Below are 25,481 nucleotides of genomic sequence, written 5' to 3'. Positions count from 1 at the left end.
ACTTGTTTTTTAAATATGTATATTATGAAAAAAAAGAATAAATTCATTTTTTAAAATTGATAAAAAAAGAGTGAAGATTAAAACATGACAACATAGTTACTCATCACATTCGATAGACAATCCGTCAGATAGTGTAATTTGTTTTATAGTTATAACTATACTAAAATATTATTCATTTCCATTAAATGATTGACAATAATATTAAATATATAAATTTTAAATATATTATTTTGACTCCTAACAAATCTTGATCAAGTTGAAATCACCTTTCTTTTTCTCCATCTTTAATTACTTCTAATTTCTAATCCCTCAATTTTCATCGAGAAACACCTCTTATATCTCAGAAAAATCGTGCATATGACACATATAAGCTCTTTAAGATAGTATGAAGTTAAATTATTCGTTATCTTTACTTTTACATATTAACTAAAAAATGTACGGTTAAATACACAAATCTGCATCGTTATGAACATGTAGTTCTATTTTCTATTAACTTTAAAATATTGAAATAAATAGGCTTCGATTAAAAAGCTAGAAGATGAAAGTTTAAACCCAATATTCTAAAATATTTCAGCCTCATTGCCTATAAGATAAAGCTTAAATTGTATATAGTTTAAAACATTCAAAAAAAAATTTATATCACAAAAAAATTTAAATCAATTTTTTTTAATATTCGAGTAGTCTTAGGTATTTATAGCTTTTACGTAAAAATTAAGATATCTATCCTTAATTTTTTTTGTCTTGCATTTCTTATTTATTTATTTAATGATTATTTGATATTTATTCATATTATTTGATAGATTTGTTTCAAATTATGTACTTGTTTAATTAAGATGAAATCTTTCTATATTCACATAACATAATATATTTATAATTTATTTGTTATTTATTCTTAATTTAATCTTATGTGGTAAATACTTACTTTGAAAGGTTGAAGTCGTATCTATCATTACATAGTCTCTAGGTCTTTGAACAATAAAAACTTATTTTAAGATATTTTGTTAACTTAATGACATAGTAAACCGCAGAAAAACGTTATGTCAAATAGATATTTGTTCTATCAATAAAAATCAATGTGCAAAAAATTGATGAAGTGACTACCTTATCCAACAAAACACTTTAACCAAACAAAATAGTTTTAAACTCACGAAAATTAAAATAAAAACAAAAATTCAATTAGCAATTAGCAACTAGCAATGAAATTTTATTTTAACCTGAATATTTTATTTTCTTGGCTGTATATGCAAATAGAGATATATTTCGATGTCCGATTTATTTATTTATTTGAAGTACAATAGGGGAATAAGAGGTGTGAGGTGTGGGTAAGAGGCTGAATCAAAAACTTTGATTGTAATTGGTCCAAGCCATATCCACTTATCCATATCCAAATCCACACCACCCATCGAAAATCTCCTCCATCCTATACTTCTTTACTCTCTTTTCTTTTGTTTCTCACTGATCTCTCACAACACAACAACTTCTCAAACCTTCTGCTGCACTTACCCATGGCCATGGCAACCCAAGCCTCCCTCTTCACCCCACCCTTCTCCGCTCTCAAACCCACCGACCGTGTCTCCGTGCCATGGAAGCAATCCCCCACCTTCTCCTTCCCCTCTGCGAAGCCCCTCAAGTTGTCGAAGACAGTCAGAGCTGCAGCGGGCGATGAAACCGCCGCAGAGGCCGTAACAAAAGAGGCACCGGTTGGGTTCACCCCACCGGAACTGGACCCAAACACGCCTTCCCCGATCTTCGGAGGCAGCACCGGTGGGCTTTTGAGGAAGGCCCAGGTGGAGGAGTTCTATGTGATCACATGGCAATCCCCCAAAGAACAGATCTTTGAAATGCCCACCGGAGGTGCTGCCATCATGAGGGAGGGTCCCAACCTGTTGAAGTTGGCCAGGAAGGAACAGTGTTTGGCTCTTGGAACTAGACTCAGGTCAAAGTACAAGATCAATTACCAGTTCTACAGGGTCTTCCCCAATGGAGAAGTTCAGTACTTGCATCCCAAGGATGGTGTCTACCCTGAGAAGGTCAACCCGGGACGCCAAGGGGTTGGTCAAAACTTCAGGTCTATTGGTAAGAATGTTAGTCCTATTGAGGTCAAGTTCACCGGCAAGCAGCCATATGATTTGTAAGCACCGCGTGCTTCCTTCCTGCTATATGCTCTGTACTTATTGTCAAATTTATGTCACAAATGCTAAACTCTGTGCCTTAATTTTATAGCTATTTTCTGTTTAGTATTGTTTTATTATTACTGTCAGCAACATGTTTTGGAATTTTGATTTGCTTCAACTTCATCAAACCTGTAACAGAGTAATGACACCACAAATATCTGATTTCAGAATTCTGTGATCAATAATTCACCAGTTGTGAGTGAATTGCATGTTACATTTTTTATCGATCCTCCAACTTTATCGTGTTCAACGAGGCTTAAATGTACACAACAACTTGTTTTTTCTGTGTGTTTCTCATTATAAGCCTTAGCAACTCTACATGACACCATGAGTCGATGACGAACATAACGAAAAATACCATTTGTTTTTCCATAATTGGCCAATAGGTAGCTCTACAGTTTTCAGTTACAGCAAGAGTTTACTGCAGTCCTGATCAATCTAAATTTGATGCGACCTAAACTTAAACTACTTCATCTGGTCTATACAGTTCAATTGTATATAATAAAAGAAATACAAAATTATAATTATGATGATTTTGGTTCATTTTAAAATATCACATTATTTAGGCTGAGGCGAAATTTGTTTATAAACATCTCCACAAAAACTTGACCGTTTAAATATCACATCATAACTCTTGTTTAAAATGGCAGCAACACAACCACCTGACAGTCCAAATGTTCAGAACTCACTCTGCACAAAGTTTGGGCTTGAAGAAACATAATTGAAGTGTGAAAAAAGTTTTACATTATTTGATATAGATTTGTTTTTTATCCGAACTTAAAAACTCTATTCACTAACTATGACAATGAAAATCATATCGTTATTTAACCATAAGATTAATATGCATCCTCCTGGTAGAGGTTGGGTTAGTAATTCGAAGGTTGTCCAAACCTGTCTTAATCTAAAACTGGGCCAATATGTATGGTTTATCGTGACTTGTTAGGGACGTAACAAAGGTTATTGTCCTGCACCCCCAACAATTATTTACTGCATTTTCATAATTGGAGGAAAAGATTCAAACACTCTTCATCGCTGTACCACACCACCACTCTTCATCAATCCTTATTACGGACACATACACAGATACGACATCAACACTAACACAGACACGGATATGATTAAATTGAAAAACATAGAACATGGAACATGACATATATAATATTTTTAAATTTTCAACTAACACACTGCAAACTAACATATAAATAAATCTAATTTATTTATCTAATATAAAAAAAATGAAAAGTAGTGATCATATAATACGTTTTTCTTATTTTTATAATTATAATAGAAATTTATGTGATAAATTTATAAATTTATGGATTTTTTAGAATATCATTGAATTTGTGATTATTAATATTGTGCTAGAGTCATGTCAAAATCATGCTAAAAACAAAAAAATTATCTTTTAAATCGAATACTTTATTGATACGTGTCGTAGAAGTGTCATGCGAATATCGTGTTCGATAGGTGTCGACACTTCCATTTGATAAGGTGTGTCTGGGCTTCATATATGTAAGTGAATGTAGAAGAGTGGGAGAACACTGTAACGGAAGAAGAGAGAAAATGCGAAAAAAAATTCATTACGGAAAGCTCTTTCAGAATGTATGTCATAAATTTCAAAACGTCTTTTCGAAATACATTTCCCATAGGGCTGTTGTAGAAAACTCATTCAGAAAGACACGGGGGTTTCTTCCTGCACCCCAAATATTTCTTCTGCACCTCCAAATATTCATGCTCTTTCATTTATGTCCTTGAAAAATTAAATAAATAAAAAAAATTTAATTAGGTAGACGCAATAATTATAACAATTATGAATGGCAGAGTTAGTTGGCTGCCTGAATTAATTACCAGGCACGTTTATATACCCTGCACCCCTCTTCAGTTTCACTTACAATTACTTTCACTTTCACTGTACAAAATTTCGTTCGTGGTTGAGATGTGAAATTTTCAGGGTCCACTCCTATTTTACCATTTGCTTCATTTCTTCTCAGCAAAAGATGTACGCGCATTTAGAATATAAGTTTATATTTGATAAGTTTATGTATGAGATTTCATTCTTACATTTTACAGAAATCATTTTTATCTACGAAAGTGTCAAAGTTATTATTTTCATATACGGAAGTCGACTTCCGAAAGTGTATATGTAAAACGGAAGTCGACTTCCGGAAGACAAGTGAAATTTTACGGAAATCAAATTATTTTTTTTCCTCCTACGGAAGTCGACTTCCGAAAATGTATGTGTGAAACGGAAGTCGACTTCCGAAAATGTATGTGTGAAACGGAAGTCGACTTTCGGAAGTGTATAATTAAATCGGAAGTAGACTTCCGCTGAAGTAAAACTTTCATAGTGTTACGGAAGTGGACTTCCGGTCTTTTAAGTAAATTTTTCGTCCGGAAGTCAAGTATTTGTTTGGTAAATAGTGTGATGAGTAAATTTTTTTCACTTCCATAGTTAGTGGTTTATCTTGTTTTTCTTTTTTTCCACTTCCGATGCTTTCTATGTTCTACCAAGCTTCTTTTTTTTTTTTTTCACTTTTCCACTCCACTTCCGTAGATGGCTAAGCTTTGTTTTTTCTTTTTTCTTTTTTTCAGTTTTCCACTTCGCTACACTAAGTTTTCTTTTTTCTTTCACTTTTCTACTTGCATGCTTTTAGACTTAGTGATATTTTAATTTATTTTATTTTATATTTATTTTTTTTTATATTTTTGTGTGTTTTAATTATTATTTGTTTAAGTTTACTATTTATTTATTGTGTGTTTGTTTTATATTTTTGAATGAATATTTTTATTTTTTATTGATTTAATTTTATTTATTTTGATTTTTTTTATGGTTGAGTGTTTATCTATATTTTATTTTTTTATATTTATTTAATTGTTTAAAATTACATTTACTCAATAATAAAATTAATTAAAATTAAAATTATTCAAAAATCATAAATAACCAAAATTTTAATTATTCAAAATTTTAATTATTTAAAATTATAATTATTTAAATTTATATTTACTCAATAATAAAATTAATTAAAATTTAAATTATTCAAAATCGTAAATAACTAAAATTTTAATTATTCAAAATTATAATTATTTAAAATTATATTTACTCAATAATAAAAATAATTAAAATTAAAATTATTCAAAAATCATAAATAACAAAAATTTTAATTATTCAAAATTATAATTATTTAAATTTATATTTACTCAATAATAAAATTAATTAAAATTTAAATTATTCAAAATCGTAAATAACTAAAATTTTAATTATTCAAAATCATAATTATTTAAAATTATATTTACTCAATAATAAAATTAATTAAAATTAAAATTATTCAATATCGTAAATAACTAAATTTTTAATTATTCAAAATTATAATTATTTAAATTTATAATTATTTAAATTTATATTTACTCAATAATAAAATTAATTAAAATTAAAATTTATCAAAATCATAAATAACTAAAATTTTAATTATTCTAAATTATAATTATTTAAAATTATAATTATTTAAATTTATATTTGCTCAATAATAAAATTAATTAAAATTAAAATTATTCTAAATCGTTAATACCTAAAATTTTAATTATTCTAAATTATAATTATTTAAAATTATATTTACTCAATAATAAATTAATTAAAATTTAAATTATTGAAAATCGTAAATAACTATAATTTTAATTATTTTAAATTCTAATTATGTATAATTATAATTTTTTAAAATTATATTTACTCAATAATAAAATTAAGTAAAATAAAAATTATTCAAAATCGTAAATAACTAATATTTTAATCATTCTAAATTTTACTTATTTAAAATTATAATTAATTAAAATTAATAATAATTAAAATTAATAATAATTAAAATTAATTAATATCAAAATTATTTACATTAAAATTAAAATTAAGTAAACAAAATTACGGAACACCTCGGAAGTGGAAGTCGCCTGTCGCCTGCGGAAGTCGTCTTCGTGTACGGAAGTCGCGCCACACTCTACAGAAGTCACTGATGTTCACGGAAATCGGAACTTAGTTTTAACTACGGAAGTGGACTTCCGGTATTGATGGCTTACGGAAGTCGACTTCAGTAAGTGCCCATTTTTTTTTTGGGTGATCTACATTTCCGAAACTGGTTTTATGGAAGTTCACTTCCGTAATCGGGGGTTTGTGTAATAACTACATACAGCAAACAACAGAAACAATCAAAAATTAAAATATACAACATTTACTTACCTGTTGGAGAAGAATGGTGAAGGATTTACTTACCTGTTGGAGATGAATGGTGAAAGGAAGAGGGAGAGCGGCCAAAAAAATAAACAGGAGTGGGGACGAGTGTGGCACGTTAGAGAAGAGTAGTGGGGCAGATGAGAGATCGATGGGGTGTGCGGCGGCTAGGGTTGAGTGAAAAGAAAGTGAGGCATTAAATAGGAGAGAGAAATAGAGATGAATTAATTTAAAATTTTAAAATACTAAAAGGGTAGTTTTGGAATTTATTAAAAGTTTAGAGGTGCAGAAGAAATATTGGGAGTGCAGGAAGAAAACCCTGAAAGACATTTGTACATAGAAAAGTTTATTCCTGAGCATTCCGAAAAAACTTATTCCAAAATACATTTCATGCATTTAAAAATTATATTATGAAAATTATAAATTCGGTTTCAAAAATTTTGTCCTAAAAATTTATTTTAAAAATTGTAAAAAGTTTTGAAACATGTAAACAAGTAAACTTTATTTTTGAGGGACTGCACGGAAAAATTGTAGTGTGCAAGAAGTAAAAGCCCATAATCAAAATCCATCATAAGCAGTTTGAGATGAGCTCACTTAGCAAGATAAAGCCTCTCATCCACTATTATCATTATTACTAGTTGCACGGTTATAATTGATGAAAAAGAATTATAGTGTGTTGAAACTTTCAATATAGATTTCAAATCTTGGATAAAAAAAAGAGATTCATTTCTTTTTGAGATTTTTGTGAAAAATAATTACCACCAAGACACGTGAAAAAAAAATGCTTTAATTATAGAGCTATTATCTAAGAGTGTGTCTGGAAACACTATGAAGAAATTGATTCTATTTGATGTGAAAAAATTAATTTTGGTTGATGGAGAAATTAAAAAGAGATATTTTTTTTTAATGTGAATTTTTCATTTACAATTGATTTTACAAATTGATTTTAGATGTCTCCAAATAATTTATTAACGAATTAATTTTAGGAATTGATTTTTAATGTTTCCATCCACTAAATGTATCAAGAGTTTATCAGCGATTTAGAAAAAAGCAGTCATCAGCAACAGGGTTACCATCGCTCTCTTTCTTTGATATATTCAATTTACTTGTATTTAAAATTTAGACCCGTATTTTTTTAGTAATCTTACTAACATGTTACTTTTGTGAATATTTATATATATAGTAAGTGAGTGTATCTCATCGAAAATTTATCTTATTTAGATGTAAATGGATCTGAAGGTTATGATGGCCGCTTCTTGATGAGTAGGATCCATGTTAGTTACTATTCATTACCTTTATACCGTTTAATTACTTATTATATGTTAAATTTAGTCTTAACGAAATTATTCCGTCACTTCTCTTGCATTAAATTTGTGTAAACAAAATTCAAAATAACCTTTAGAAGAAAAAATCTCCATGAGTTAAAATTAATTTATATACATGTAAATGAATAGAAATTCTCTCCTATCTATCCATCCGAGAGATTTTTTTTTTTTCACAATTACTTATACCTAATTTATCATTTCTAATATAATTATTTATTTATTTTTCTTAAAACAAACAATTACTTTTACATAATTATTGTAAAACTATTCTAACACTTTTTTATTCAATAACAATTATTTTCTCTTCTTTTTTTCATTTATTTTATTTTATTTTTAATAAATATCAATTTATTTTATATTTTATTTAATAATAGTACAATATCATCACTTATTAATATAACATTCATATATTTAAAAAATTATATACACATATGCGATGGCACATGTTTTTACCCTGATAAATATAAATTGTCTAAATTTTTATTCTTTATTGAGTATAAAATAATATTAATTTACTAAGAAATTAATTTTATTATTATTTTTTCCCTAAAAATCATAATTGAAAAATCCGTTGTAACATATATTTAGTAGATTACAGTTACGTATATAGCATCAGCTAAATATCATTATGATACACAACAAATAACTGTCTTCAGTTATTTAATAAAACTATGTTAAAATTGTTTATGGTTATGCATAATTTGTTGTGGATAAGTTCAAAACTATAGATGTAAAGACAAAAAACTGTACATTACCCAACAAAATGGTACGAGTATTAAATGCGAGTCTTTATTCTTAAAAAATAATGGTCCTTGGTCCATGTTTTTGTTGAAAAATCTTAAATAGGTCCTAAGATTTTTTTTAATCTCAATTAGGTCCATATTTTTGAAAATGTGTAACAATTAGGCCCATTCCGTTAGTATGGAATTAACGGTGTTAAAAGATGTGCCACGTGTCAGCTCCACATTTTTTTGAATTTTTTGAATTTTTTTTGAATTTTTTTTGAATTTTTTTTTGAATTTTTTTTGAATTTTTTGAATTTTTTTTTTGAAAATTATTCATGCCACGTGTCAAATCATTGTTTGAATCTCAATTTGGTCCATATATTTGTTATTTTTATTACATTTCAGTCCAATTTTTTAAAATTTTTTAAATATATTTATTTTAACTTTTTACAAAATTGTTTTAAAATTTTATATTTAAATTTATAAAATTGTTAATTTTAAATCAACTTTAACATTTGTATATAAATTATTTAAAACAATTTTGTAACAAGTTAAAATAAATATTTTAAAATTTTAAAACAAAATATAAAATAAACTTAATATTATTAAAATGTTTAATAAAAATATCATTATAAAATTTATATAAAAGTTAAATTTGATCTCCATTTGGAGAGGATGAAATTGAAAATTAAAAAAAAATGGACTGAAATGTAATAAAAATAACAAATATATGGATCAAATTGAGATTCAAACAATGATTTGACACGTGTCACCTCACTGACTTGACACGTGGCACAATACTGATGTGACACGTGGCATGAATAATTTTCAAAAAAAAATTAAAAAAAAAATTAAAAAAAAATTAAAAAAATTCAAAAAAATGTGGAGCTGACACGTGGCACATCTTTTAACACCGTTAACTCCATACTAACGGAATGGACCTAATTGTTACACATCTTCAAAAATATGGACCTAATTGAGACTAAAAAAAATCTTAGAACCTATTTGAAATTTTTCAACAAAAACATGGACCAAGGGAGTATTTTAACCAAAATGAATTTGGAAAGACAATTTGCAAAGCTTGAGAAAGACTTACCCTTATTTAAAGCGTTAATGTTGTTCTCTCTGACGTGTGCTCAACCATTTAGCACTGGATAAATTAATATATAATTAATTAATTAATTAAAAGGTAGGATGTATATAACGAAAACTCGCATAAAATTCTACTAACTAGGAGAAGAGATGTATTAAAAAAATGTGTTAGAAAAAACATTAATCTGATAGGAATAGTTAGATAATTAGTCCAACAATATTGTCATGTCCAATGCTAAATTCTTGATTAATTAATTGAGGTGAAGTGATGTAACATGTTTCTTGCATTTGGCGAAATAGCCAACGAGCTTTTGCAAAAGTTACGGTTCATACGGTAAGTGGCCTTTGTTCTCCACGAAAAAAGTATGAAAAGAAACATTTTGGAAGGCATGGTAGTTCAGACGACGTGAAACGGTTCTGGAATATTCTGGTACACTCTAAAAAAAGATAATGAAAACCAGGAGAGAGAGAGAAATAGATTTTATTGATGAGAGGACGCGTAGACAATATGCTACAATATTCACACGATTAACACGCAAATAATTGTCTGGGCCATGTAACTTATTGTTATTGTCTTCTTGTTTGTTATTTCACTATTATTTTAATTGTTTGGATAGTTGGTTTGTTGGGAATGTACAACGTCAAGCCTTATCCCATATCCAAACAAAGGGTCAGTTTTCAAGCTCCAACCACAGCAATGGCCAACGCAGACTCCAACTCACTTTTCGTACGTGTCATCGTTTCATCTTCACCGTCCATTTCGTTTGCCCAAATCTCCGGAATCGCTTGCGCCACGTTATTCACAAACTCCACTGCATAATCCGCTTCCTTGCTTTTCACTGTCTTCCCAACCTACACAAACATTCCAAACACACCACTTATCATCACAATCAACGTTATACTACTTATATTATGTAGATATATACGACGTCGTCTATGAAATTACCAGAACTGTATGCAGACCCATTTCTTTACCCGCGGCAATATTCCGAACGCTGTCATCCAGAAACAGCTGCAATATGTATTTTAACAAACCATTATTGGTTATTCATCTCAATAATTTCTAATAAAAAATTAAACTCACTTATTCTGACTTTTCCTTAAATAATAATTCCATTAACTTTTCACTGTCAAAAAACGACATCGCGAAACAAGAAGTGACGACCCGTTTCGCTTCTTGACTTTTGTCCCCTTGTATTGTGTGTGTAAACACCCTTCATTATATTATTTCGATTAACATTTTGAAAGTGATTTTCCTCAAAACTAATTGAAGACTTTATCGCATGCCTAAAATAACCCTGCGATCAACTAACTATTTTAGAATTCCTTGGTTTAGGTTTTGAGACCGTTGATTATTGTTGCTTCTTGTTTAAATATTTTAACGTGATTTTACAGTAAAGGCAGTTCCCGGCGCCCTTACCGTACGACGAGGATCCACGTTGGCAGCGTGGAGCGCGATCTTGAAGGCGTCCAGCGATGGTTTGAGGAGGACGGGAAATTCGTCGGGTCGGGTCGCGTTGGGGAGATTCGGGTTAATAGTCTCGAAGCAAATAATTTGCTCGAAACAGTCCTTGATCCCAAGCCTATCCAACGCCCTCATCGCGTGAATCCTATCCGAATTGGTGAAAACCTTAAAAGAAGATAAGAAAATCAGAATAAAATAATAATAAAAAAAGAGGAAAGAAAAATTCCACTGAGAAGTAACATACAATTTTTCTTTGTTTGATAGTGCAGAGGAGGTTCCGTAACTGAGCATCAGGCTTGATCGAGTCGTAAGGTAGCCTTCCGTGCACGAAACTGGTTGAAAGTCAAGAGAACGAAATGTTTAGGCGTAGGCCACGTTTATTTAGTGTTAATAAAGAAAATCTGTTTGGTGTAGTTTTTATTCGAGATTTTATTCTGACCTGTGGTATTCATCTGCGGTGATATCATAGCCAAGTGCCTGTAGAGCAAGGAAAGAGAGATTGTTGTAATGAGTATAATTATTACTATTATTGTGAGTTATGGAAGGGACATTGATGGAAGTTTTGTTATACTGACTCGCAAACCGGCGAGGGTGCTTCCGTAGGTTTTGAACAGTTCAACTCGGAGAGTGAGCGCTTTGGATTCTGAGAATCCGCATTTCTCTATGAGAAAGAGTTCGATGTTCCTCTTGACGCAGCGGTCGATTCCGGTGGTGGAGGGGTACAAGGTGTCGTCCAAATCTGTTTAATTATTAAGAATTAAGAACTAAGAAAGAGTGATTTGGAAGGAAGAAGAAAGAGAGGAAGCATGCGTTGGCCTGTACTCACCAAAGATGATGGCGTCGAAAGGGGAAGCGATGGAGGTGATACCCATGGTAGGAGAAGAAGAAGAAGAAAGAGATGTAAAACGGTATGGGAAATGAAGAGAAGGAAGCGAGCTTGGAACGCAGGGAAGGGAGGGGAATTTATAGAGAGGAGATGAGGTGGAACATGTGGGTTGGATAGACATTGGTGATGATGGTAGGATCGCTACGTCACCGTTTCGAATTTGCAAGCCGAGTAGACTGGGGTCCACACGATAAGCGCATTTCGCTAACTACTATACAGGGATGGCAACGGGGCGGGGCGGGTACGGGTATCATGATCCCATCCCCATCCCCATAATAAAAATTCATTTCCATCCCCATCCCCAAACCCAACGGGTATACAACTTTTGACCCATCCCCATCCCCACCGGGTAACGGGTATTTTCTTATACCCATACCCATACCCATTTTTTTATTGTTCCATATATCAATTAAATATTTTTGATAAAAAAAATTTAAAAATCACACCAACGGAATCATGATACTATCAAAATATTCAATATTAAAATAACATACTCTTTTTGATTTTCATGATGTCAAATATTAAGAAAAATATTATAATAGTATAAATCTCAAATTAAAGTATCAAATAACAACTAAATAAAATTCAAATAATTATATAAAAGCTAAAAAATTACACATTACTAAAATTTTATAATAACCAAAATATTTATTAATTTTACAAATGATCAGTGGTTTCATTTGCATTCGATCCACCTACACATAGAAAAAAAATGAAAAATTAGATATGATATAATAATTGAAATTGAAAATTTTAATTACTAGAATATAATGTACCTTCTTCATCACATTCATTATCATAAAGGAGTAAAGATAATTAAATGTGTGACCCAAATTTGAGAATATGCATTTGAACATAACATAACGGAAAAAAAATGTATAATTAAGATTATGATAAAAGGAAAAGTACCTTGAAGATCTGCTTAAACCTTAAAGAACAAGCCAAACAATTAAAAGAGAGTAAAAAAGTGTATAACCAAAGTAACAAAAAGAAGAGCTACAAAATAAGAGTCAAACATTTTCATGAAAATAAATAAATAAATAAAGATAATCAAATGTGTAACCTAAAAATTATTTCATAGAATGAAATTGAAGAACACCTATTTGAACATAACCATGTACAGAGTAAAAATTATGTAATAAGAAGAAGAAAAATTACCTTCAAAATTAAATCTTGAAAAACAAACCAGACAATTGAGAGAGTAAACAAAGTGTATAACAAAAAACAAAGAGAATGAGAAATATGTTATATATATATATATATATATATATATATATATATATATATATATATATTATATTATATTATATTATATTATATATTATATTACTATATATATATATATATATATATATATATATATATATATATATATATATATATATATATATATATATATATATATATAATTATTTATATATATTATATTATATTATATATTATATTATTATTACTATGTATATATATTATATGTGTGGATATCTTATGTTTATATATATATATATATATATATATATATATATATATATATTTATTTATTTTTATAGATATATATTTATTTTAAGTATATATTATATTATATTATATAATAATATAAATATAATAATATATATTATATTATTATGTATATATATTATATGTATATGCGTAGATATTTTATGCTTTTATATATATATATATATATATATATATATATATATATATATATATATATATATTTCTTTTAAATTTTTATAAATTTGTAATGTTATAAATTTGTTTATAAAAGATCTCACTAGTTAAATGATTAATTTGTTTTATACGTATATATTATATATATTATATTATATTATTATGTATATATATTATATGTATATTATATTATATTATATTATATTACATGTATATGTATATGTGTAAATATATATATATATATATATATATATATATATATATAAAAGTATATTTTATTTATATGTATATATACTATATTATATTATATTATATTATATTATATTATATTTTATGTGTAAATATATTATTTATTTATATATATTTTTTAGATTATTTAATAAATTATAAATAGTTTAGTAATTTAAGCGGGGACGGGTATTTGGGCGGGTATATATATATCCCCATCCCCATCCCCATCCCCAGTTGAAAATTTCGGGTATTACCCATACCCATACCCATACCCAGTCAAAGCGGGGATTCCCCGTCAAAACGGGGACGAATTCGGGTGATACCCACGGGCACGGATTTATTTGCCATCTCTACGCTGTATCCGCGCTAAATCTTTCCATGGACGATAATACCCCTGCGCGGTGCTGCCCAATATTCATTAATAATAATAAGGTTATTTTAATACCAACAACAACCCTGCTTCATTCACACACACATCAACCTGTCTATTTATAATCTTTGTATATATTTTTTAGTTTATTCCATATTCTCAACTTATTCCTATCACCGATGACACAAAGTTCTTGCTGCTCCAAAATATCAATTTATGCTCTTTACTTTTTTTATTCATTCTACATTCTTAAAGGATTGTTGGTTCATATTTAATTTCGTGTTAATCATGTTCAATATAAATTTGCTTTGAATAAATTTTATTCTACTTTTTATGGATATACAAGACTTCAAATTTAAAAACATACATACACTTAAACTTCAGCTCACACTTCAATTTTTTTTTTACAAGGCTAAAAGATAAATTCCGTTAATTCTGCAACAAAAGTTAATGTTGGTGATGAAATAACTTGATTTCTGTCTGTACTTTTTAATTAGTTTTTTAGCTAACTTTTAAATTAAGATTCTCATGTTAGTATTTATCTTTTAGTTGGGCTTTCTTCATTGATATTTTTAACAAAAATAATGATAGGGAGTAGTTTAAAAATTACGAAATTAGTGATCCTTAACAAAACTGTCTGGAGATTTGATTTCAAAATTCCGGAGAACTTTTCAAAAGAGTGGACATTATTAATTTTGTCCAAAAAGTTATAATTTTGTTTAACATAATTCATATGTTTACGTAGGTGTAGTATGTGATACTGAGTCGTGTTAAATTTTTTTATATGTTTTTGAGTATATTAAATTTGCATTAAACTAATACAAGGTAATTCCACAATTCAATCAAAATATATTAATTATGCAAATCCAACCCACCTTCACATCTTCATTCTATTTTAAGTTATGTTTTTTTTTTCCAACACTCATCGAAGTGGTAACTTTAGAATCTCATTTTTTATTTATGCACTTTAATTAAATGAGATAATTTTTAAAGTAATACTAACTAGTTTTTCAAGAGTGATAATAGACTCCGTTTCTATTTAAAATTCATCTAATACCGATAAAATATTTTTTTTTATTTTTAAATATAAAAAAATACTTTAGAATGAATCAACCTAGAAAGTGAAAAAACTATTTTTTTTTATTAAGTGCTGGAAAAGAATATAAAAATTAAGAGGTGTACATAAATTTTTTTTCCCTTTTTTTAATTAAGAAGTGTACATAAACGGGAGACTTAATATTATAATTCTTAAGGCAATGTTTATAATTGTCAACAACATCCATAAAAAGGCAACATGATACCACACCATATAATAACACAAAATTTATATCAATTTAATATCAACATTTATGTGTGTGTATATATAATATACACCTTCATTTGTGCTAAAGTATAATGTCAACTTTTCTTTATACTACGTAAAATCTTTATTAAATGAAATTCATGTCATCTACCTCTATATATAAATATAATATTTCCTCAAAAAATTTACGAATCATAATAGACAATGCATTATATACAGTTCTAATGACATATTATTGCTTGAAGAAAACTAGAGAGACGACATCTCTTTATTTTTTGTTTGAATTATATTGTCTCTCGTGAAAGAAAATTAAGTAGAGGATATTCCTTAATTTTTATTCAAACGAGATTACTTTGTCAGAACCAATTAAAAAAAAAAATCAAATTTCAACAATATTCAATTTACAAGATTTTAACACAATCCGTGTCTTTCAAACAGTTTATCATACTGAATGTTATCGAAATCAAACTAGAATATTTTCTATTACACAATCCGTGTAATAGAAAACGGGGTATTATTATTATTATAATAGTTGCCTCAACATAAAATGTTCATTTGTGGAATTGTTAAAAACGGGGTTCTCTCGGTTTGAAAGGTTTCAGTTCAGTTATACTTTTAATGGAATATAATTTTTGGGTGAAGCTAAATCTAGATTGAATTACCATACCAACTAACTATCTTGGTTTACTTAAAAAAGTTAAATTCAAAACTTAAAAAACAAGATGTTATATTAATAAACAAAGTTTGTTGTTTTTAAATTACATTATATAATATATGGATCACAACACATATGTTTTAATAAGTAATATTTTTATTATGTTAAAAATAGACCACTTCATAAATCTACTTAAAATCGATTCAGTATAAGTTCATCTAATCCACAGATTAAATAGACTTAAAAAACTTAAATTAAGTTCGTTGATTCTTTTTTAATTAACCCAATTTGTCACATAGATTTTTCTGAATAAATCTATTTGGCAATAGCTAAAATAATCTATAAATTCGGCCGAATATACCTTGAGAAAACCGTTTTTTATTATATTTTACAGTAAACATATTTTTGTTTGGGAGCCATGAAACAATTATTCTAATATAATATGCAAGGGTGTATTGTGATACCGAGGTGAAACAATTATTTAAAAAAGAATATAAAACAAATCTCTACGAACTTAATTGAATAAATAACATTTTATTACACTATTTTCTTCCGCTTATTTTTCTTGCATATTATAAAAACGATTTATATTTGAAAACGTAAAGCAAAATAAATGTAACACCGTATGCTTTTCTTTAATAGTAACATTTTTAGTGTAAAATTATTATACAAAGAAAGTAAAAAAAAATCCCCTCTCACATTAATGATAAAAAGTTAATATTATTTTATCGTACTTTTTGCTCCATTGCCTATCTTACCCACAAACGAACAACAGAGTTATGGAATCATAATTGACTCCAATACGACGACATGCATGGATTACAGAAATCGTGAGAAGATGGGAACTTCACATTATCTTACCAATCATGTCACAGCTTTGTGTTACAACTCAGATATGCAAATTTAATAATTTATTTCCTACTTTTCAAAAAGTTATTCAATAAAATACTCCCAATAACACTCTGGAGGTAACGTCTTCTCATCAAAACGGTATTCCTCATACTTATAAATATATTATTTTTTCTTCTTTCTTTCTTAGAGATCATTTTTGCAAAATTTAGACATTATAACTGTGATGTGATCACCAACTTGAATATGTAATTTATATTTATTTCTTTGTATATTTTTCCACACACTTTATTAGAATTTTAATAATCTGTAAAGAAAAATTGAATAAAATAGTAGACATGTGTAAGAGGAAAAAAGTCTATGAAATCTGTTGAAAGATCACCTATATCTGAATTTTCATTAGTGCAAAACACAATCACTGCACAATAATATTTAATCAAGAATATGTGAAACCCTTAAAAAGGGTCTATATTGGTTAGAGTGTATCTTTAATATTACTATTTTTAAAACAACTTTCACATTAGATTGTTTTAGTTGATTTTATTCACATTTCTCCATATATAATACTATAAAAGTGCACCATATAATATTGTTCATATATTTGTAGAAGAAGCGCATCGATTGGAACTTATAATTTATCTTGTAGTTTCATTTTAGCAATTGTTGCATAAGTTTTCATTAAAAAATCAATATGCACAAGATTCGGGACATCAAGAATTTTAACTGCAACAGTGTAAAAAAAAATAAAATCAGATGTTCACTCCTTAATTACAATCATTCGAAGAAGAACAATAAGATATAGAAATTAGAATATGCACCATGAACTATCTTAAGACCAAGTATTTGATTCTTTGGAAAAATATTTTTTGTCCATGAAATTTTAGGTAAAATTAAAAATAGTCCATGTTCAAAATTTATAAAATTGAACTCTAACAAAAATTGAAAATAATCCATAGATGCTTGTAAAAATTGAACTCTAACAAAATTGAGTTGTCGTTAACCATTTAATATACGGAATAATAGGTCATTCCAATGCGCCCCGTCAGAGATAGAAATAGGGACAAACTGATAAATTGGCATTGTCTTACCCATCATGTCACGTCTATGTGTTACACCTCTCATCGGCATATTAAATTTTTGTAGCCATTTATTAAAAGGGGAAAAAAACATGGAAATTTGAACTTTTGATCAAAGTTAGTCTATGTTCATCTACATTATAATTGATATATTTTATTTATTTTTTATTTACAATCAGGAATGGTGATAACGTTGTTTGGTACACGACAAAATATAAATAGCGAAAAGAACTTATTCCCCTAATTATACATCTATAAAACATTTTGTTATAGTTATTATTTGTATGTCCAGAGTACCCATTTCTCTCCGTATGCATAATTTTTTGGTCGACTTTGTGAACAACTATATTGTGTTTGGATTATAATGATAATGAAAAAAAAGTAAAGAAAAGAAGAGGAAAAAATTCCGAGTTTATTTATAAATGGAAAGAAGGTGAGTAGAATGTGAGAAAAGATAAATAAAAAGTTTGTAAGCGATGTGAATTGTGTAAATATTTCAAGACTTGAAATCATATAATCAGTAATCGTTATTTGCATATAATTAATAGTGTGTTTCTTTAAAATTAACAAATAAATCTAAATCTTCTTCTGCTATAATTTTTCTTCTTATCTTTGTTGGTTATTTAATAAGTTAAAAAAAAACTAAGTATCAGATGGTATGACAAATAATATTATTTTATTAAAATATTAATTTTCCGTAAATATTAATTTCATTAAATTTAATATTCAAATTTAAATATCTCTAAGATATTTATGATTAATATCTTAATATTTTTTTAATATAATAATAATTTTTATCATATATCTTCAACATATTTGGTAAATGATTTATTATATAATATAGTCAAGATATCATAATATAATAAAACTTATATTTTTTTCTTCCCTTTTTCTTCGGAAAATCTAATCTCATTTCTTATCTTTTTGAAAATCTAAGGTCATAAAATTGATTCTTGCGAAAGTTCTACCAAATACACTGATAATTTAATCTTTAGGTAAGTTTAAATTTTTGTCATTTGTTTTGTTGAACAAATATGTTTTTCTCATACATGCAGTTTTTTTTTTTGGATTGCATGTAATGTCTTTGTTTTCTAGATGAAATCAAATTTAGTTGTAGTTCTAAAATCATGTATTGATCATTGATGAGACTTTTTTGTTGTGTAGTTAGAATAATTATAAGTGGGAGAGCTATGTAGGGGAATAACAGTGTTAAGCATATTCTTTAAGGTAAGAAAGCTAATATTTTTTGAAAAAATTAATGTTTTATAGTTAAATTCAAAAATTGTGGTAAGTTTTATAGTTAAAGTTGAGAATATTTGTGAGAAAAGTGAGTTTGATGAAAAATGTTAGTAGTATGATATTTTATGAATAGAGAATGTTGTGAAAATTTGAGTAAACATGTTTGATTTGAACTCCGAAACTATAAATATATGATGGTGGGGTACTGTTGATATACAAAATTTAGTTTTGAAAGAAATATTCACAATATGACATTGTATAAAGGGTTAAAGAAGAGCTGACCTATAAAAAAAAGTGAGGAATGAGTGTGACTTTGATGATGCTATAGTGAAGTTATTACTGGTATTTGAAAGATGGAATGTATTTGATGTGGTATAGTGATTCTTATAGAATTGATGAATTAATTAGAAACATGCTTAAATTGGTAATCCTTATGGTGTGTAAAGAGTAGAGATGGGAAGATGCTTTGAATAATGTAGTATTGAATGTGGCACAATGTTTATATTTTTAAGAAAGTAATAAGTTCATGTGATTGTTATAATGCGTGAAATTCTTTTTTAATTTGAAATGGTTTATAAGTTACTAAATAGTTTCTTTGTATGCCACCAATTATGTTGAGTTATGCTTGATATTGTATGAGCAATTGTGAAAATTTAGTGTGTTTGAGTTGTCAAATTAGTTATTTCCAAGAGAAAATGCTAATCTAAGGTAAGTTCAAGTGTATTGAAGGAGATTTTCTATGTGGGACTATCTTAACTTTACTAGTGTCTAACTCACATAAAGGAAGACAATTAGGTGGTGAGAGTCGAAAGAGGTTTCAATTGGCAGGTATGATATGAAAGAAAATTATACTTATGGAGCTAATGAAATTAACCCTGTAAATATTAAGTGAAATGTATGAGTTATCCGTGATGATAAAAAGTTGTAAAGAAGGAAGAAAGGAGGGTAGTATGACAGGTGTAAAATCTCATGAATCCATTTAATACACTAGTCTTTGGGAAGAATGAGTCTAGATATTACTCTTTAATTTGATGTTTGGCTTATTTTTATTTTATACATCTCAAGGATTTATTTTGACAATTTTTCATGAAAATTATAGAATTTTCAAATTGGGTTTTATTTTTTGTGATAATTAGCTTACCCTTACAATTTTGTGTGTCTTTGATTTCTTTTTTCGTTGCGATAATCCTATTTTAAATATGGGAGCAGATATAGGAATTGATGACAATAGTAGAATCAAAGCTAGAACAAGTCACTAAAGGAATAGTATAAAAATATGTTAGATTTTTTTTTAATAACCTTTTAAAAGATTGTGTTAAGTTCTTAATTCACATTTTTTTCAATTTTGAGTTATGTTGTTTTTAGAATGTAATGTTTTTTAGTTTAAGAACGATAATAAAACTAAAATTTAATTATAATTACTCATATTACTAGAGTGTTAAAATGTTAAAATATGATATATATATATATATATAACTAGTAAGTGAATGTTTAGAGAAATAGGATTGATAGAGAGTCTTATCATCTATTAACATATTGAATTGACTATTCATGTTTTGAGTGAAGATATAGTCTATTAATTTTGAAACTTCATAATTGAGAATTATTTGCAAGTCATACATCATGTTCTAGAAATACAGTTTTATATATTTAATGAGTCTTTTAATTAAGAGGAGATTGTACTGATGAAACAATACTAATGAAACCTTAATCAAATTCACATAAAGAAGTTACATCATTTTCAGTAAAAAATCTTAAAACAATAAATTTAAATTTATTAAAAAATTGGATTCTCACTTATATTCTTAACAATATTCAAATTTGAATGATAAATTTTTAATCCATTCAATGCTAAGTAAATAAATTTAGTTTGCATATAAAAACAAAATTAGAATAATTTACAAATATATATGAAGAAATTAAATATATCTATATAAAATTAAATTGATGCTTTATTTGACGTCTTTCAAAAATAATTATTATAGTTAAAATATAGATATTTTACTTGGAAGTTTTATAACATTCTAATTTTTCATCTTTACTTTACATGAGACTTACTTTACATGAGACTGAGACTTTTATTTTTTCTATATCTTGAAACATGGTATTAGAGTAAAAATTGAAATATATTACAAAAGAGGGTAAAGACTAATTTTGTAATCACAAAATAATGATTGAAATAGAAAATAAAACTAATAAATAATATAAATTCTATAAGATGTTACGTTGGAATGCAAAATATATTGTAGAAAGGAAACTGGGTTCAGAAAATAAGTGGAACACATCATATGTCACTTTATCCGTTGTCGTCCTTATTCTATAGTTGTGAATGTGTCATCCAATGTTCCAATTGATTGATCATGTGGACCTATTTACTCTCGATCTACTTCTTAACAGGAAAACCACCCACCCACAAATATTTTGTCTCAATTTATACAAACTAAAATTTACCGCGAGAGTTTATTTAAACTCAAGTCCACTTCTAAATATTAACTATTATTTTTACATTATAGATGTATTCCTTAGATTTTTTATATGAAAGAAATAAAAAGAATAAATTAATATTTATATCATGTTACAAATAGTCAAATATTATTTTACATAACATTTCTAAGTGATTTCATGATTTTAAGAAAGTCTTTAATATTACAAAAAAAAAAATCTATCTATCTATCTAAATAAATTCCACTATTTATACATGAAACAAACATATAAGTGAGATTTAGGAACAAAATTAATTAAAACAATGTTCACCATTATATGTTGTTGAGTAATTATTCATTTTACATCTCACTTTTAAAGACTTATGTATACAAAAGTTAATCTGCATTTTTTTTTAATAAATAGAAATATGAAAAAATATGTCATATTAAACCCACTACCTAAAGCGGGCCTTTTACTTTGTCTCATAGTAAATTATTTAAATAATACAAATATGTCATATTATTTCATTCACTTCCGAAGCTGATTTTTATTGTGTCTCAAAATAAAATATCTAAAAAATAGAAATGATATTATTTTATCATGATATCGGTACAAAATAGTGGTTTTACAATCTCTTATAAAAAATTTGACTAGCCATATTTATCGTTGTAATTGTAATCATACTTTTTATCCGTGGGTCTTGAGTTTAGCATTTTACACGAGGGATGCTAGCTACTTTTACTTGCTAAAATTAACTTTTTATTTCATTTATTCTATTCTATTACATTCGTCTTATTCAGCATATTCATAATACAATAATTATAAAAGATTTCACTAGTTTTCGATTTTTTTTCATAACACAATAATCATAAAAGATTTCACTAGTTTTCGATTTTTTTTTCATCTAAAAATATTAAATTGGTCATACAATTCTTTTAAGTCTCAATTTAATTTTAATTTTTAAAAAATTATACAATTTAATCATTTTTATTAAATTTTTTAAAACAAATCAAAGATTTTTTTTTTAAAATTGACATCATAATTATGTTGATTACATCAACCCATCAAATTATCTTTATTAACAATTTTAATTTTAATAAAAAAATTATTGATTCGTTTAAAAATTTAACAAAAAAGTTAAATTATATATTTTTTAAAAAAACTTTAAATCAAATTAAAACTAGAAAAAGTTGAAGAAATTGACATTTTTAGACAAAAAAAGTGACTAGAAAAATAAATAAACCATTATAAAAATAAGTTGCTTTTAATTTATTTTTTTCTAAAGAATTTCGAAGTCAAAATTTTGACACGCGTCTTTGCATGATTAGAATTCATTAAATACATTATTAGGTTCATCACCGAAAACACCATCTGAATAGCCAAGCCAAAGATGATATATTTGCTAGCTAAGCAAGATTCTAATCCTTTGATTAAGATAAGATACATAAATGTCCCATATAAGTGCTGGAATTACACACTGGATCCACGTGGTTTTAAGCTGTATGAACCTTGTAGTGAGTTTAATAGTGACATGTGAATGTGAAGAGTGTTTGTTGTTTGTAGAATACATTCTCTGATCCACTAACATCTATAAATAAAGCTTTAAAACAGAGGTTTAATTCTTTAAAGTTGAAGCAGATAAGGTTTTTGGGTAAGAACAAATACTCGATTCTCGTGCTGTAGTACCATTTGGACTACATAAAGTAGTACTCATGCCCATGCATGTTTCATGTTTGATAAATTAACAGCCAACATCTGGCACCTTCCTTCACTTCTAATCTTACTCTTCATTTATGGCCGAATGAGTAAAGTCAAGGAATCATTATTTAAGTTTAGTTTTCATCGTTCTCACTTTTCACAAACCGAAAGTTGTAAATCTCATCTAAGTTAAGGCTATATCATAGCTCCTTCAGGATATGATCCAAAATTTAACAATAGAGATCATCAATTAGACAGAGACATTAAACTCAACTAAGGCCGTTGGGATGAATAATGACATTTTTTACCCCTAAAATATTCCCAATTCGAACCTCTTTACTTTTCACAAATTCATAATTTAGTTACTCAAGAATCAAATTATTTAGGGCGAATGATATCATTACATATTTTCTATTTTTTAATTTAAGGAAAAAATGGGAGATTATTTCATGTGAAAAATTCAATTTTTGGGAAATAAAATTCTCAATACGTATAAACTAATCTAATTTGATAATTAAAGTATATTGCTTATGTAATTTTTTTAATATACTTATTTTGAAAAAAAAGTCAAATTTATAGCTTAGAATTTTTAAAATATTTAATTTAATTATTTTCTAATCTGTATTTAACTCTCACGTATTAAAAAAAAAGGAATTTCTTTTCTAAGCGGCCTTGTTTTGGATTTCATGCGGCTTGTTTAAAATCAATCACCTGTGACAAAACTCATTTGAACAAAGAGACAATCGCTGACATAAACTTTGGTCATTTGCATCACACGGGTAAGAATCGCCACTTATTTCAGTTAGATTTTTTTTTTTTTTTATAACACTTATATATGATACTTATTTGGTACAAATATATACCGTCCGAAATCCAAGGAATTACGTATACATATTCCATTGGTTATTTAGAAAAAAAATAGTTAATTTCTCAGAAATTGCACAATATAGTTTTCGTACGACAGTGCATAAGAAAATGTTTTGTGGTCTTCTGAAAGTCAGAGTCATTTTCATATTACTCATAGATAATCTCAACTTTATCAGATTCGTCTTGATTTGAGCAATAATCGAGATTAAGATTGTGTCTTACAATTATACATGCTTAATCCATCTAAAATAGAAAATTGACTTAACTTCAACGTGCTAATTATATTAATTAGGAAACTAATAAGATTGAGATACAAAATATATTTAGTCTTTTTAGCAGTAAAAGACTATTTGCCATGGATTAATCATTAGTCTGATTTAAAAAATCATTAAATCAAGTTATTTAGGAGAAGTTTATCTATAAATTTTCATAATTAAACATATAAAATTCTATTTAGAAAAAAATAAATGCCTAAAAATATTAATTATGTCACCGAAAAAGTAGATTAGATTAACAAGGAACACTAAGCATGATTGTTAGGTGATGACGAAAGTTTGTATTGAATTATGTAGCAAAGAACGTGATGGGCAATAATATAACGAAACATGACAGCCAAGATATATTTTTCTTTTGGTATTTGATAATCGAGTTTGATCAGCACCAAAAAATAATGGGTTTGATAACGCAAGGATAGGACGTGTTTTTTGTCGGAAACAGCAAAGAAATTAGTTAATTAAACAACATCGTTCTTTCTTATGCAAACGTGATTGTCATTGATGACTCAACCACTATGAGAAGACAGAGGACACTAATAAAATCTCCTTAAATGATTCAAATTCTTGGTCCGTTGGTTGTAAACTAGTGGTGCCGGAAGTGCACACATGATAGAAATATGCTTTGTGAATTTTGTTTGTTTTAGTCGTGAAAACGGGGCTACGCGTCCACGAAGGAGAAACATAATAAATTATGGGTTTGAATATTTTTGCCGCAAGGGGGAGAAACACAAGGGTTTCGTGTTACAAAATTTACGCCTAGTTTTTGTCCCAATATCTAACTAGTGAAAAGGCTCTTTGAGTTTATTTTCGGAGGAGGATTTTCAATGGTTATGGGAAGAAGGAAAGGGCAGAACATGATCAGATTCAAACTACTAAACGTATGAATACAATATATGATATTACTTTTTATGATTAAGTGCTCAAATTTGTAAAACCTAAT

At 27.3% G+C, this 25,481-nt stretch overlaps 2 protein-coding genes and 1 long non-coding RNA gene across 3 annotated transcripts; 1 reads left to right on the top strand and 2 right to left on the bottom strand.

The window, feature by feature from the left end:
* The first annotated feature begins 1,364 nt into the window (after positions 1-1,364).
* Positions 1,365-2,359, top strand: LOC114192008 (photosystem I reaction center subunit II, chloroplastic-like). Its single transcript, XM_028081514.1, has one exon. The coding sequence runs from the start codon at positions 1,506-1,508 to the stop codon at positions 2,133-2,135; it is 630 nt and encodes a 209-aa protein (XP_027937315.1). The 5' UTR covers positions 1,365-1,505; the 3' UTR covers positions 2,136-2,359.
* A 1,237-nt stretch (positions 2,360-3,596) lies between these two features.
* LOC114192366 lies at positions 3,597-6,556 on the bottom strand. Its single transcript, XR_003606098.1, has 3 exons — positions 6,433-6,556; positions 6,096-6,342; positions 3,597-3,924 (listed from the first exon to the last, which is right to left on the bottom strand). It is a non-coding gene; the product is annotated as an uncharacterized LOC114192366 (long non-coding RNA).
* A 3,439-nt stretch (positions 6,557-9,995) lies between these two features.
* On the bottom strand, positions 9,996-11,979 carry LOC114192365 (uncharacterized protein C24B11.05). Its single transcript, XM_028082066.1, has 7 exons — positions 11,824-11,979; positions 11,573-11,736; positions 11,437-11,474; positions 11,242-11,329; positions 10,953-11,162; positions 10,479-10,544; positions 9,996-10,384 (listed from the first exon to the last, which is right to left on the bottom strand). The coding sequence occupies exons 1-7, from the start codon at positions 11,867-11,869 to the stop codon at positions 10,211-10,213; spliced, it is 786 nt and encodes a 261-aa protein (XP_027937867.1). The 5' UTR covers positions 11,870-11,979; the 3' UTR covers positions 9,996-10,210.
* Positions 11,980-25,481: the final 13,502 nt, after the last annotated feature.

Source organism: Vigna unguiculata, chromosome 7 (genome assembly GCF_004118075.2).
Source record: "Vigna unguiculata cultivar IT97K-499-35 chromosome 7, ASM411807v1, whole genome shotgun sequence".
NCBI lineage: Eukaryota > Viridiplantae > Streptophyta > Magnoliopsida > Fabales > Fabaceae > Vigna > Vigna unguiculata.
This window is presented reverse-complemented; position numbering and strand designations above follow the sequence as displayed.